Raw genomic sequence first — 16,179 nt, forward strand, 5'->3', positions numbered from 1 at the left:
AAGAGAAAGGGAAGGAGGAAATAGAAAGGGAAGGAGGAAAGAGAAAGGGAAGGAGGAAACAGAAAGGGAAGGAGGAAAGAGAAAGGGAAGGAGGAAAGAGAAAGGGAAGGAGGGAAGAGAAAGGGAAGGAGGGAAGAGAAAGGGAAGGAGGGAAGAGAAAGGGAAGGAGGAAAGAGAAAGGGAAGAGGAAAGAGAAAGGGAAGGAGGAAAGAGAAAGGGAAGGAGGAAAGAGAAAGGGAAGGATGGAAGAGAAAGGGAAGAAGGAAAGAGAAAGGGAAGGATGGAAGAGAAAGGGAAGGAGGAAAGAGAAAGGGAAGGAGGAAAGAGAAAGGGAAGGAGGAAAGAGAAAGGGAAGGAGGAAAGAGGAAGGATGGAAGAGAAAGGGAAGGAGGAAAGAGAAAGGGAAGGATGGAAGAGAAAGGGAAGGAGGAACGAGAAAGGGAATGATGGAAGAGAAAGGGAAGGAGGAAAGAGAAAGGGAAGGAGGAAAGAGAAAGGGAAGGATGGAAGAGAAAGGGAAGGAGGAAAGAGAAAGGGAAGGAGGAAAGAGAAAAGGAAGAAGGACGGGAGAGCGGGATCGAGGAATAAGTGACACCGAAGAGGAAAATATGTCAGAAAACACTAGTAAGAAAACATAACCCTACACCAGTGATCGATAATACGGAGAAATGATGAAGTGACCATGTAAAGATAGTGGCGAGGACAGGAGGGCAGAACGGGCTGTTTTCCAAAGGCGAGGAATGACAAATACAGAGTTATTCAATAAGCAGGATTGTGCTCAGTGCCCCAGCTATATTTACACTGACATTGTGTTCCTAACGCTTTTCTCTTTTGTTCTCATTTACAAACCTGATGCATTTGTTTGCCCAGAAGGGTTATTTCCTGTTTCTGCAGCAACACTATTTTGTTGAGAACTACCATATTATACAGTATACCTATATGTGGGTGTACTGTAGGTGCAGTATCTAATTATATATGTGTGTGTGTATATATATAGGAGAAGGGAGGTTGCGGCAGGTGACCCAGTCGACGCAGGCTCTCGGCGGCTCCCGTAGCAGGGCGCCGCCATGTTAGATATCCGCACGCATGCACAGACGGGTTGCTCATGCGCAGGTGATAGGCACAGGGCGTCCATTACTCACATAGGGCTCAGTGGGGACTACAGTCTCCAGAAGGCTATAGGGCTGCTAGATCACATGGCCACAGCAGCCAATAGGGTGCTCGGATTGCCCTGCAGGCAAGAAGATACATTTGGAGCACTTAGAGAGCCGGGCCAGTCGGAGCTGGGACAAGGAAAGTGTAGGGTGTGTGCGCAGTGTGTCTGTGGCCCCTGCACTAGGTCAGAGACCCCCGTAGGCCCCAGCTTGGCCCCGACTCCCCTAAGCTTGAGGTTGCTGCAGGGACAGGCCCAGTAGATAGGGACACTGCCCTTTTAGTGCCAAGTGTGAGGGACACAGCGGCGAACTGGCAATCCGGGATGGGACCGTGTAAGAGATGTGTGCAGAGGTACGCAATGGAGACTGGTTTTAAGGTGAAATAATTAAATAAGGCTTTATTGCGCCTGTTGCTTTAAACACAGCAAACATGTGAAAATCCACAAACAAAATCTGCTCCACGTTGGAGTATATTTATACTTGTAGTCCAGCGATTCACCTGCCCAAATCATAGAGACATTTATATATATATATATATATATATATATATATATAGCTTGGCTTAAGCCTATAGGGAACCATGTTAAAAATGGTTTTTGAAGCAAAAAGTGGCACTGTGTGCTCATTTGCATGTCATTTCCCAGAATCCCTTGCTGCAGTGGAAGTGCTGTGTGCTGGGTGATAATGGGGAAATGCGGGGTTGCAGAACTGCCTATGACATGCAGATGAGCATACAGTTGTATTTACATTTATATATATATATATAGACAGACATAGATAATCAGTCTTATAAGAAAAGTCTTACCTGTCTCGTAGTTGTAGGGGGAAGGCTTCTCTCTTTCCTGGGTTGCTGCCTTTTCCTCAGGCTCTCTCAGCATTCAGGTGTAGAAGTCTTGTGAGCTCCAGACATCTGTGATCCCTCTGTCAGTCTCATCTGTGAGACTCAGGAACCTCTGCTCTGTCTGTTTCCTAGGTCAGCCCAGTTGTGGACTAAGGGATCTCTCCTTCCTGTCTCAGGAGGGGCCTTTTCTCTAACAAACCTACAATCAGCCAGTTGCTGGTCAATTAACCAGCACACTGCTGGATTAGAGGCAAGTTTTCTGAACAGGGATGAGCCCCCTGTTACAGACCGGATGGCCCCTTTATCTTCAGTCGGCGCTACCGGATGCTGGAGTACCCGGCAGGTATCACACCTACAAGTGCGCCAACTTTAACACGCGGTTTTGTGCAGCGCTGTCGCACACACTTTGGGTGGGCTGACTCTTGTGGACACCAGTGTGGTTGGGTGCCCAGGGGCACCTCAGTACTTTGGGGAAATATCCCATCCACGTGTGGACACGGTGTTGGAGGGCACTGTGGGGTCACGGCCGTGCGTGGCCTATTTGGTGTGGGTGTTACAGTATATTGTTCTTCCTTTTCCATATGCTGCAGTAAACTGTTTCACCGCATTTTTCATGTGAGAATAGCCCTGCATTATATATACATGTATACACATATGCACACATTGATATATATATAGCCCTGCATTATATATACATGTATACACATATGCACACATTGATATATATATATATATATAGCCCTGCATTATATACACATGTATACACATATGCACACATTGATATATATATATATATATAGCCCTGCGTTATATACACATGTATACACATATGCACACATTGAGATATATATATAGCCCTGCATTATATATACATGTATACACATATGCACACATTGATATATATATATATATATAGCCCTGCGTTATATACACATATATACACATATGCACACATTGAGATATATATATAGCCCTGCATTATATATACATGTATACACATATGCACACATTGAGATATATATATATATAGCCCTGCATTATATATACATGTATACACATATGCACACATTGAGATATATATATATAGCCCTGCGTTATATACACATGTATACACATATGCACACATTGAGATATATATATATAGCCCTGCATTATATATACATGTATACACATATGCACACATTGAGATATATATATATATATAGCCCTGCATTATATATACATGTATACACATATGCACACATTGAGATATATATATATAGCCCTGCATTATATATACATGTATACACATATGCACACATTGAGATATATATATATATATAGCCCTGAAGAAGGGCTCTCTGGCCTTCTTCTCTCTGCTTTCTCCTCTCTGCTCTCTTTTCTTTCTTCTCTCTCCATATTTCACAGCCAGAATGACCAGCCTCACAATGAAGAGACCCAAACAGTGGACAAGGCACTCTGTGAGTAGGGTTACTGGCTCTTTAGAAATTAAATGTCATTAGAAATTATAAAACAATGTTATTGTTTTTAATACATTTCCTGTGGAAAATCTGCTACTTAAAAGTACAGTGATATGTATAAAGAGTTAAATGAAGAGACCTTGGCAGTGCCAAGGAGGGGCTGGCAGTGCCAAGAAGGAGCCGGAAATACCAGGGAGGGGCCGGCAGTGCCAAGGAGGGGCCGGCAGTGCCTAGGAGGGTTCGGCAGTGCCAAAGAGGGGCCGGCAGTGCCAAAGACGGGCCAGCAGTGCCAAGAGAGAGACAGCAATACTAAGGAGGGGCAGGCAGTGCCAAGGAGGAGCTGGCAGTGCCAAAGGAGGGTTCGGCAGTGCCAAGAAAGAGCCAGGAATACCAAGGAGGGCCTGGCAGTGCCAAAGAGGGGCCAGCAGTGCCAAGAGATAGACAGCAATACTAAGGTCGGGGCTGGCAGTGCCAAGGAGGAGCCGGCAGTGCCAAGAAGGAGCCGGAAATACCAAGGAGGGGCCGGCAGTGCCAATGAGGTGCCAGCAGTGCTAATAGAAGGAGATAGGGGTACCTGTGTTGAGTGACTTTGAGATGAATAATTGAGCTGCCCCAGTAAGTTTCTTGGGATGCCGTCCCCACGAGATTACTTTAGTAGTGTGTGACAGTGGGAGTACTCGCTCACATTGACAAACCTCCTGCGGTGTTGCTGCTTTGTCAGGTTTATCCTTCTTCTTTTTCCCTATTTATTTTTGCAAGCGTAAATTTGGCCTCTTTTTCTAATGGTAACAAGTTTAAAGGAACTACAAAGCCTTTGAAATGGTTCTGATCTTCCCCTCAGGGAATCCCAGCAAACACTTAGATCACAAACTAGGAGGGAATAATGCTTTGATGAGCAGCCAGCAGTGTTTGTAGAGGGATATCGGAGTTTGATACATTATTTGTAGGGCCTAGTAAAGGATGTAAATGTGTTAGTGTCTTCATGTAAAGATCACAATAGAATGCCGGTATTTAGTAAGTGGCAGGACAAGTTACCAATGAGTGATTAGCTCCATCATAGGGTGGGGTGAGGGTAGCGGTGTGCGTTGTGTGAAGTTCCGGGCGGGAAATAGCTGTCTGCCACCTGGTAATGACGAGCCAATTACGGTTACTTGCCAACTCCAAGTTATGCAAGGCCAATGTAGCTGGTGGAAATGGGGTTCATGTTACATTACCAAATTCAGGAGTGTTGCCTCTACCCTTAAGAGAGGCTGGTCTACCCCAACAACTGTGCAGTGGTCTGTCAGTTTGTACTCCCTCTCCAAGGGGAGGGGAGTGGGACACTATACCTCTTACTTCACCAGGGAGTATGGGAAGAGCTAGGACTGCTTCAGGTGCCCTTGGCTTGGAGTGATTGTCCAGGGTGCATCCTGAGGGTGAAGGCCCTAAGAATTGCCTGCTGCTGGGAATGCTGTAAGATCTGCAGTGTGTTAATAAAAGTGTTTCAGTGTTTTACTATACCTTCCTGTCTGAGACTGCAATCTATCAGGGGAAGGGTAAAAAAGTTCTCCTGCAGGGATTGTCCCCCATATCTCTGGGGCCTGCAAGAGATGGAGGCACTGTCACCGTGAGTACGAATCAGTTATTACCCCAGAAGCCTGTTCTGACCTCCTCCACAACACCGCAGGAGACTCAGATCTACTGAGAGCCAGCAGGTATGCACCACACCACCCCATGTAGCAGTAAAATCTCCCGGTGGTGTGGGGGGGGGGACACATGTGTTACATTAGGGGTACCCCCCTCGCTGAGCCCTCCTTCCCCCTCGCTGAGCCCCTCCTTCTCCTGTGGTGTGCTAGGCGTTACCTCAATGTGTATGGGGAATTTGTATTACCCAACTGATTCACTGACCTGAAAGAGGCAAATTATGAGAAATATACTGTATAACATGTAATTTTGGGGGGAAAATCAAACAAAACTGGTGGGAGACATTATTATAAAATGTCCTAACATAACTTGGGGGTCATTTAATATATATATACTGTATATTTAACACCCTGAAAGTTATAGTAGCCTCATTGGTTCTGGAGAAGTGTACGTTCCTTTATGTGATACCTTTTAGTGACACAACACAAACGTCCTTAATAGCTCTGCAGCTGTTCTACACAAGCCCGTGAGTCCTCACACGTTTCTTGTACAGTATGTCTGAAGAAGAGCCTTCCAAGGCTTAGTCCCCGGTGTCGGCGCTGCACCTGCGCCTGCCAGGCTGTGACGGCGCGTGCAGCTTTATTCCCCGGGCTGGGTAGAGCTGCAAGGGGAAAGCCGGGGGTTGCGGCCATGACTTCACCCAGCAGGTTCGTCATTGGCTTAACTGCCGGGGGGGCGTGGCCAGCAATCCGTCGCCAGATCTGAGCACAGTTCTTCTGTCTTCAGAAAAATCTGGCCGCTCAACGTGACGGCCAACCCTGGTAGTGGTCCCGGCCCCGTTGAGAGGCGGCTCTTTTCCCTGCAGCGCACGCTATAGCGGGCACTGCAGCAGGCACCGGGGACCTAGCCTAAGGACGGGAAATTATGTGTACTGCAACATCTACCAAGAGCTTGTATATTGGTCCTTTAAAATATATGAGAACCTGCCAGCAATAAAGCTTCTAATGAGTAGGTACAGTAGTAGACAGTTGACTGGAAATAGGATAGATTACTTCAACGCCTACCAACTCAAACGAATAAACAAAAGTTACATTTCACAGGCCACAATGAAAAGGCGTCTGCAAACCGAGGGAATGTGGTGATCTCGCACTGGGAGAGGGTTCTTTGGCGTTTGCTCTGCTACTACATTATAGGATGAAGACGCCAGCTCACAGGATATAGATTATTATGGCTGAGATTGTGCTGGTGCTTGAAGAAGCAGCAAGGTGTGAAGAGCTTTCTATTGTAACTGAGGAATCACAAGTAACTTCTCAAGTTGCAGTTGATACCTTTTATATGGAGCTGATTAAAGATATTAGGAGAAGCTATTGAAGAGAAAATCCTCTCTGGTCAGGGCTGAGCTTGCGGATTTCTTCGGAGCTTAAGATGTTGCTGTGGGGGTTTAATTAAAGCCCCAAAAAAGATTTGAATGAAAGGATAGGATGGAGAAATAATAGACGGTACACGAGGAGGTCGGAAGAGGGAACTCTTGACCGGTCATGGATTATTTGAGTGTGTGTATTCAAAACTGATTGAGATGGAAGGGGGCAGCAGATCAGGAAATGAGTGGGTGTAAGAAATCAGGATAACATTGTGTGCAATAGCTAGAGCGGGGGGTGGCAAATGCCAGTCCTCAAGGGCCAACGACATTTTGGGTTTTCAAGATATCCCTGCTTCAGCACAGGTGGCTCAATCAGTGGTTCAGTCTTTGACTGAGCCACCTGTGCTGAAGCAGGGAAATCCTGAAAACCTGACCTGGTGGTGGCCCTTGAGAACTGAAGTTGGTCACCCTTGAGCTAATTGTTTTTGGGTCCTTGTACGTTGGTATGGATCTCACCTCTACTGCTGATGCACCTACCTGTACATAGATATGTTTGTTCTTCACCACCGTTGCCTTTAATCTATTTGATTATCACGTGTGTCACGTAATAATGAGCTTGATTAAAGGTTATTTGTATCTCTAGATTCACTACTGCACATTTTTTGCCCTAATATTAGAGATGGGTGGATGTGTCACAACTCGAGCTGCGAATACTTCGCCGGGTGTTTGGGCAAGCAGATCGATACACGGGCAGATCGATACACGGGCAGATCGATACACGGGCAGATCGATACACGGGCAGATAGATTCGCGGGCAGATCGATTCGCGGGCAGATCGATACACGGGCAGATCGATACACGGGCAGATCGATACACGGGCAGATCGATACACGGGCAGATCGATTCGCGGGCAGATAGATTCGCGGGCAGATCGATACACGGGCAGATAGATTCGCAAGCAGATCGATTCGCGGGCAGATCGATTCGCAAGCAGATCGATTCGCGGGCAGATCGATTCGCGGGCAGATCGATACACGGGCAGATCGATTCGCGGGCAGATAGATTCGCGGGCAGATTGATTCGCAAGCAGATCGATTCGCGGGCAGATCGATTCGCAAGCAGAGCGATTCGCAAGCAGATCGATTCGCAAGCAGATCGATTCGCGGGCAGACCGATTCGCGGGCAGACCGATTCGCGGGCAGATCGATTCGCGGGCAGATCGATTCGCGGGCAGACCGATTCGCGGGCAGATCGATTCGCGGGCAGACCGATTCGCAAGCAGAGCGATTCGCAAGCAGACCGATTCGCGGGCAGACCGATTCGCGGGCAGATAGATTCGCGGGCAGATAGATTCGCGGGCAGATAGATTCACGGGCAGATCGATTCGCGGGCAGATCGATTCGCGGGCAGATCGATTCGCGGGCAGACCGATTCGCGGGCAGATGGATTCGCAGGCAGATCGATTCGCGGGCAGATCGATTCGCAGGCAGATCGATTCGCGGGCAGACCGATTCGCGGGCAGATGGATTCGCGGGCAGATGGATTCGCGGGCAGATGGATTCGCAGACGGTTTTGGACAATAAAGAATTCAGGTGGATGCTCCTGAATTTCCAGATCCAGAAATAGAGGGGCAGGGGGAGGAGAGAGTCATTACAATATACTTTGCGTGTCCTATTAGGCTACAGATATAGCAAGACTTAACGTCGTTCGGGACAGTGGCCACTCATGGTCACGTGACTGCGGTGGTCACAGCACCGAAGGATTAACCCGGCAGGGCGTCCCATTCAGACTCCCTCCTACAGTGCGACCGCGGCAGACCCCGTCCCCAGTAAGATCCGCTACATTTGTATATTGCAGGTATTCTCTCTCTCTCCTTCTCCCTCTCCTTCCCCCTCTCCTTCTCCCTCTCCCTCTCCTTCCCCCTCTCCTTCTCCCTCTCCTTCTCCCTCTCCTTCTCCCTCTCCTTATCCCTCTCCTTATCCCTCTCCTTATCCCTCTCCTTCCCCCTCTCCTTATCCCTCTCCTTATCCCTCTCCTTATCCCTCTCCTTCCCCCTCTCCTTATCCCTCTCCTTATCCCTCTCCCTCTCCCTCTCCTTCTCCCTCTCCCTCTCCCTCTCCTTCTCCCTCTCCCTCTCTCTCCTTCTCCCTCTCCTTCTCCCTCTCCCTCTCCCTCTCCTTCTCCCTCTCCCTCTCCCTCTCCCTCTCCCTCTCCTTCTCCCTCTCCTTCTCCCTCTCCTTCTCCCTCTCCTTCTCCCTCTCCTTCTCCCTCTCCTTCTCCCTCTCCTTCTCCCTCTCCTTCTCCCTCTCCTTCTCCCTCTCCTTCTCCCTCTCCTTCTCCCTCTCCTTCTCCCTCTCCCTCTCCCTCTCCTTCTCCCTCTCCCTCTCCCTCCTTGCGGTATTGCATACACACAAAGGTAAAGCGAATGTCACTTTTTTAACCCATCATTACCTAATACCCACCCTAGTAAGGCTAAAGAGGACCCCCTATCATGCACCTTTCCTGGTAGATGTGCTGTTTTCTAATTATTAACATATTATAGATTTTGTTATTATGTCTTTATAATATCAATAGACTAAAGCTGGAAACAATGTTATAGCATCAAGATCTTTTATTTATCAATCAACACAGAAGTGAATCAGGTGGACAGCACACCCTTTTCCGCTGATACTCTGACCCTTTACCTCATTGGCACCAGACAATGGAACATTTCACATCTATATGCAGAACATCAAGTACAAAGCTGTCAAACTCCAGTCTTCAAGGGACACCAACAGGTCAGGTGTGAGGATATCCTTGCTTCAGCACTAGCGGTGCAGTCAATGACTGAGCCACCTGTGCTGAAGCAGGGATACCCTTATAACCCGAGGATCTAGTATAATAAGAACACATACCTCCCTGGTGTGTCAGGTAGTTCAAAGGATTGATGGCCATAATTGGTCAGGGACTCAGATCCACATAAAAGCACAGTATGGCTTTCAGTGATACTTCAGCCTTTGAAAGTCAGCAACAAGTGAAGTCAATGAATGTTGACTCACACTGAAAGGTATCACTCTTCCCTTATCTTTTTTTTCTCTACACATATTGTATTTCTGAACATACAGTATATTTGGAAGGGTTAAAGCCTGAATTTGCCATGTCCAATCTCTCTGTCTACAGACACGCGGCTAAACAGTTGTAGCTGGCCTATAACTATCAAATCATTACTCAGTCTTGTTTCTAGCTGAAATACATGGACCACCATCCACCCCATCTCCTCCTATTCCGGCACTCTGCTCTCCTTCATATACCCAGCACTGCATACACTATGGTGGGTAAGGGAAAGGTCCAAGCTATTTATACTGATGCCCCGGACGTTATTCGAACACATCACGGCACCGATTTTGAGTTCTCTGCTGTTCCCCACGCAGCATGAACGCGGCCAATCGCCCCAGACACCGCGCTTATCGCGGATGTTTTGTTTGAATTTCATGGATTCTGTTTCTTCGTTTGCAATAAAATGGATGAGTTGTAATGTGTACAGCACTGTGCTACTGTGCTACTGTGTCACTGTGTCACTGTCACTGTGCTCCTGTGTCACTGTGCTACTGTGCTACTCTGTTACTGTTCTACTGTGTCACTCTGTTACTGTGCTACTGTGCTACTGTGTCACTGTGCTACTGTCACTGTGCTCCTGTGTCACTGTGCTACTGTGTCAATTTCATGTTTTTAAAAGCCAGAACACTAAAATTCGTTTTTCTGCACTCGCCGCGCTCGCATCTTAGTGCGGGAAGGCTGGGATTCATCCCGCGGTTTCAAATCGGGATTCCGATGTACATGACGCGTGAAGTGTTCGAATAACGGCCGCTGCGTCAGTAGTACTTCACTACTTGCAAATCTCTTTCAGTGTCTCACATACAGCTGCAGCGGCCGTTATTCAAACACTTCAAGCGTTGTGTACCTCGGAATACCGATGTCATGACGCGGGATGTCTTCCAACCTTCCCGCCTTAAGACGTGAGTGCGGCGAGTGCAGAAAATGGCATTTTAGAGTTCCGTTTTTTAAACACCTGAAATTGGCCCAGTAGCACAGTACTGTACTCATTGTAATTCATTCATTTCATTGCACACCGAGAAACAGAATCCATGAAATTCAACAAAAGCAATCGCGATAAACGCGGGAGCCTGGGGCGATTGGCCGCGTTCATGCTGCGTGGAGTACAGCAGCGCACACGAAATCGGCGCCGTGAATTGTTCGAATAACAGACGCTGCAGCTGTACATATATAAGCAACAAATAGTAGTTATCCATTTCTATTCTGCTGTATCTATCGCACCCTCCCATTAAATCTTTGTGACATTTAGTATTCCTGCAACACTGGCTTCATTCTGCCCCTGGAGACAGGGGGCATTAACCAAGTACTCTTTGGGGTCTTGAAACGCGCTCCTGACAAATTTGTCAGTCCTGATGATAAGGATATACATACCTAAAATATCAACACAAACATATTTAGCAGAGACCTGGGATTGCATTGTCTCATGTGAGTCAATATTTACAATTCAATTAAACAAAACAAATATTATATGGAACCGCCTGTCGTAAAAATGATGGAGCTACCTTATCCCGCAGTGTCTAGGAAGGAATATCACTGGGAAATCAGCTTGTTATTGAGTTTAAAATGTGTCAAAGCTTCATGTTTAGCGTGGAATTGGCTTGGAGTCTTGTATGTGACAGAATTAGTTGAGGAGCACATGCAAGTGATGCATATGTGCATAAATACACGTGTGTATACATGGGCTTGAACAGCATGGGATGAAGTTGTAGACTACAAACTCTGACAATGAGGGGGATTTGAATGTCCTCTATCCCAGCTGTTACACAAGGTAGCCAAACGCCCAATTGAACATTAAAAGCCAGAAATGTAGGATGGAAATTGACCAGGCCGCGTTATCAGGAAAGGTTGAAACAGAAGATCTTTATGGGAGCTGAAAAGGTGGCCAATTTCCACCACCATGATAGTGGCTTTTGTGCTTCTAACTCTCAATTCCCTCCAGGGAGCTCCACGATTGTTCCCTCCAGTGGTTTGATGGCCTCCAACAGTGTATCGAAAAGGACAAAATCACGTCTAATTATTCCCGTTTTGTTATGATGCCATTGTGTGCGGATCATTTAGTGGCTGGAGTATTTTGCCAATAGGCTGCATTACTCCTGCAATCATTCAGTCCCAGATATGAAAGGGCCTGTAGCATTACATAACAACCAACATGGGACTTTATGTCTGCCCCTTCAGCCCTATAAACCTACAATACTCTTAGGTGGTAAATCTACATGGTTTGAATCCCTATGGGGATTTTCTGCCGAAAACGTCCCAGACAGCTGCTTTGGCATACTGTATATAGAATAAGGTCCTTAGTCCTTTTAACAACCTATCCTGAAGGTGGACAGCACAATGTCTTTAAAGCAATGAACACAAACAGCCAAGAGAGACATTAAGGTACATAAAAGAATCAAGCACTTACGTGACACAATTGGACGAGGACGCATGGAATGGGCAGGACTTAGTAACAAAGGCAAGCCGCTGATTGGCCGGAGAAAGACAGGCGATGAGATGGAGAGGTAAAGGCAGAAGTGGCCCTGAGAGAAGAAGTATGGACAGACAGACAATACAATAAAACAGAGAGGGGGGGGGGGTGGAACATGTAGTGGTTCCCCTTAGCTCCAGTCATAGCAATAGTCTTAACCATCCTAGTTATTAAAGGTGGGTTCGGTGACGTACAAGTGCCCGGTTCCTATGGAAGGTTGTATGACCCTTATTAAGGTTAAGGCCAATCTCAAATACTATGGGAAAGAAACATACACAAACAGAGACATAGAGCTAAAGGGGTTTCCCAGACACAGATAACACATTGCCCTCTTCCTCCCTCCCACAACAAGAACAAATGAAGAGGAGTTTTTGGGTAGAAGTGACACTTACTGGGTACTCTGTTTATGGCCTTCAAGGGTCTCAGGACGCGCACGGTGCGTATAGCGGACAGGTTAATGTTCTGGAGATCCAGGGAATATTCCACCATTCTACAGTGAAAGAGAGAAGGTGCAAACAGATGAATTAGCGAGGACGGAGTTCAGGATTGAGTTGATATCAGAAGAAGGAATAGGGGAGAAGTGAAAGGATTAGAGAGCGCGTGGTCTTGTGGTTGATGCACTCGCTGTGTTACCACGCTCTGTATTCTAATGTCTATCTTATACATATACATACCTAGGTAATATAAGAAATACAGGTACAGGCACATAATGAGGATATCAGCATTGAGACAAATCTGCGGAGAGGACATTTTAGCCCCTTTACTGCCAGAGGTGCCAGCAAGGCGCTGCTTGCAGAGAAGGGGCTACAAGAAGTGTGGGAAGGTTAAATCAGTGTTCCCTACATAGGATCATACAACCCATGCAAATGAATTTATGTAAAGCCATACTGAGTCTGATTACAGCAGGGGAGGCCAACTCCAGTCCTCAAGGGCCACCAACAGGTCAGGTCTTCAGGATATCCCACCTTCAGGACAAGACAAGTCGAAGACTGAGCCTCTGATTGAGTCACCTGTGCTGAAGCAGGGACTGATTGAGTCACCTGTGCTGAAGCAGGGATATCCTGAAAACCCAACCTTTTGGTAGCCCTTGAGGACTGGAGTTGGCCACTCCTGCTATAGGATGTAGATAATGAAATTAGATAGGATTCACCTAAAATATAGTTAGAAACGTATATACATCGATAGAAGCATTTACACGCAGAAAGATTGAACAACGTTATAATCGATGGAAAGATAAATGGGTGGGTACTGTAGGCAGATAGATTAGTAGATACATAGGTACAGGGTACTGTAGACAGGTAGAAAAGACGGAAGGAAGATACAGCAAGAGAGAGGGAGACAGAACTTTAATGAGTGTGAGTGAATGTGTGAGAAATGAATAAAGAGATAAGCGTGGGTAAAGAAGAACCATACTTATATCTAAAGTTCACTCAGCTAGTTAGTTAGAATACACATATAGTTAAAGAGACCAATACGTAAAGTAACGACGTACACAAAGTTGAACACAGCTGGTATACTGCAAAAGACGGATTGGACGGTAATAGGCAGACAACCCGGCAGAATGGGGTTTGTTATTGGACATCAACTGGGTCCAACTGACCAACGAACGGTTTAGCAGCCGGCCATGGGCCAGCCATCGAAGAAAAAGAAACATTTCATGGGAGGAGCTGCACCGCACCTAATCCAGAGAATCACTTCAAGGGCCTCCTCAGGAGTACATGGGGAGCTAAGTGGGGCAACAGGAGCATCCCAAACTAGCAATACGATTCCCCCCTATTCCACTCGATATAGACAAACAACAAACCTATACACAAGGGCAGCTGTACAGCCACCTTCAATAAGCTGATACCGCCTCTGTGGGAACAAAACATAGTTGGATAGAAGCCTGTTCATTAATATTTACCAAATTCATTCAAAAAATAGGCACAGACACCCTCAAGGCATTTACATTGACACAAAATAACTTTAATTTATTGGCTCCATTTTATCTAATCAATTTATTTTCAGGAGATTCAAGTCCTGCGCAATAAACATGTATTAAGTATCTAAACAGGGTGCAGTTAGCTCTCCGTCTTCCCATGGATGAAGTTGAGTAGCTGCCTGGGCCACTCCATGATAGTACTGCCGGGTAACAAGTACGGGGTACGTACCTCTGTGCGGGACGCTCTGGGTGGGATCACTAGAGGGCTGCATAAGGGTCCCGTGTAGTTCCTACTCTTCCTGCATATATAAACCTCATTCCAACTATACATATACTGTATACACACTCCCAGAGTGCCTGCCTTTTTTCTACATATACCTCACAGACCGTACTGCTGCTTGCACCTGGGCAGATGAACAACCTCGTGGAGTGCCACTTCCAGTGTACATACTATATATACACACATATATACATATATATATATATATATATATATATATATATATATATATATATATATATATATATATATATATATATATATATATATATATACAGTGTTCGACAAACCCATACATTTGCTCGCCCCGGGCGAGTGGATTTAACCCCCGGGCGAGTAAATATTGGCCCAAGCAGCATACGTTTGATACTAGGTGGCGAGTAAATTTTTTTGTGTGGCGAGTAGATTTTTTGGTGATTTGTCAACCACTGTATATATATATATATATATATATATATATATATATATATATATATATACACACACACATATATATATATATATATATATATATATATATATATACACATCAAGGTCGAAACAGCTGTCTGTGGGTGGTTTTCTGGGTATGCACCTTAACCCTGGCTGTGCTCAAAGCTGTGACCATGCAGTAAGCTTAAGCCTATAGGGAACCATGTTAAAAATGGCTATTGAGGCAAAAAGTGACACTGTGTGCTCATTTGCATGTCATTTCCCAGAATCCCTTGCTGCAGTGGAAGTGCTGTATGCTGGGTGATAATGGGGAAAGGCGGGGTTGCAGATCTGCCTAAGACATGCAGATGAGCATACAGTTATATTTGCATATATATATATATATATATATATATATATATATATAAACACACACACACACACACACACATATACAGTATATATATATATATATATGCTTCATTCATTGTAACATCGCCGGAAGAAGAGATCAGTGTATCTCGAAAGCTCGCACAAATAAAAGCATTTCGTTAGCCACAGAACGGTATCATCTATTTATTTTTTTATTTTTTTGATTATTGAAGCTCGGCTAACACGGTACTGATACCTCTACATATATATATATATATATATATATATATATATATATATATATACACATATATATGGTGTGTTTTAAGTTATGGTGGGTGAAAAAGGTGACAATTTGCGTGTCATTTCCCAGAATTCCTTGCTGCAGTGGAAGGTGAGAATGGTGAAAGGCAGGGTTGTAGACCTGGCTAAGACATGTGAATGTGCTCACAAGTGATCTTTTTATTTACATATATATATAAATATATAGTTCCCTCTAAAATTCAATAATATGAATCACGTATAAAACACAGTATGTATTTATTTTCACTTCACGCCATAATTAGGATTCCTTCAGTAAAACTATTTTGCTGCCCTTGTAATCTAACAGCCCAACATTAATGCTTCCTCCAGGGAGCCCGTCGCGGGGTGAGACCTCGTATTTGCCTAATGAGCAATGTGTCACCTCTGAGCCCCTGCACCATTAGTCCCGTGTCATGTTCTCCTTACTACCAGGAAGTCATCTGCGCACTGGGAAGACGCGGTGTGTTTTATAATTAATGTGCTCTGTCTGCTTTGCATCCTCACGTCCATCTAAACGCAAAGCACAACTGCAAATATATTTTAATGGGATTCTTCCTTAACTCTGTCGCTGTTTTTTATGGGTTATTTCTGCCGCCGGGAGAGTCGGATAAATAGTCCTCCGAGGGGTAGATGCGCAACGCTCTGTTACTGACTTAACGAGACGTTAGCTTCAGTTACTGTCCCTCATTAAGCGCTAACGGGATCTTCAGAGCTCAGTAACGAGGCATTAAGTGCTGCTTTCAGCCGTAACAAGCCCCGGCGTTATTATAACGGACGTTAGTGCTAATAATCTGCAAAAGAGATGTTCCCTCTAACAGCGCCAACCCCCAGAGCCGCGGGATAGTTACCGCAGGGATTTAATGTTACGCTGGTTAGGTGAGAGATACAGGTGCG

At 45.6% G+C, this 16,179-nt stretch overlaps 1 protein-coding gene across 2 annotated transcripts in view; it reads right to left on the reverse strand.

The window, feature by feature from the left end:
• The window catches only part of CACNA1I (calcium voltage-gated channel subunit alpha1 I), a 274,871-nt gene that overhangs the window by 111,321 nt on the left and 147,371 nt on the right, over nt 1-16,179 (reverse strand). For both annotated transcript variants that reach the window (XM_075573743.1, XM_075573745.1), the window contains one exon: nt 12,391-12,488. In XM_075573743.1, coding sequence (XP_075429858.1) covers nt 12,391-12,488 — 98 coding nt within the window. The remainder of the gene's footprint in view (nt 1-12,390; nt 12,489-16,179) is intronic.

This window comes from Ascaphus truei, chromosome 17, assembly GCF_040206685.1.
Source record: "Ascaphus truei isolate aAscTru1 chromosome 17, aAscTru1.hap1, whole genome shotgun sequence".
NCBI classification, from domain to species: domain Eukaryota; kingdom Metazoa; phylum Chordata; class Amphibia; order Anura; family Ascaphidae; genus Ascaphus; species Ascaphus truei.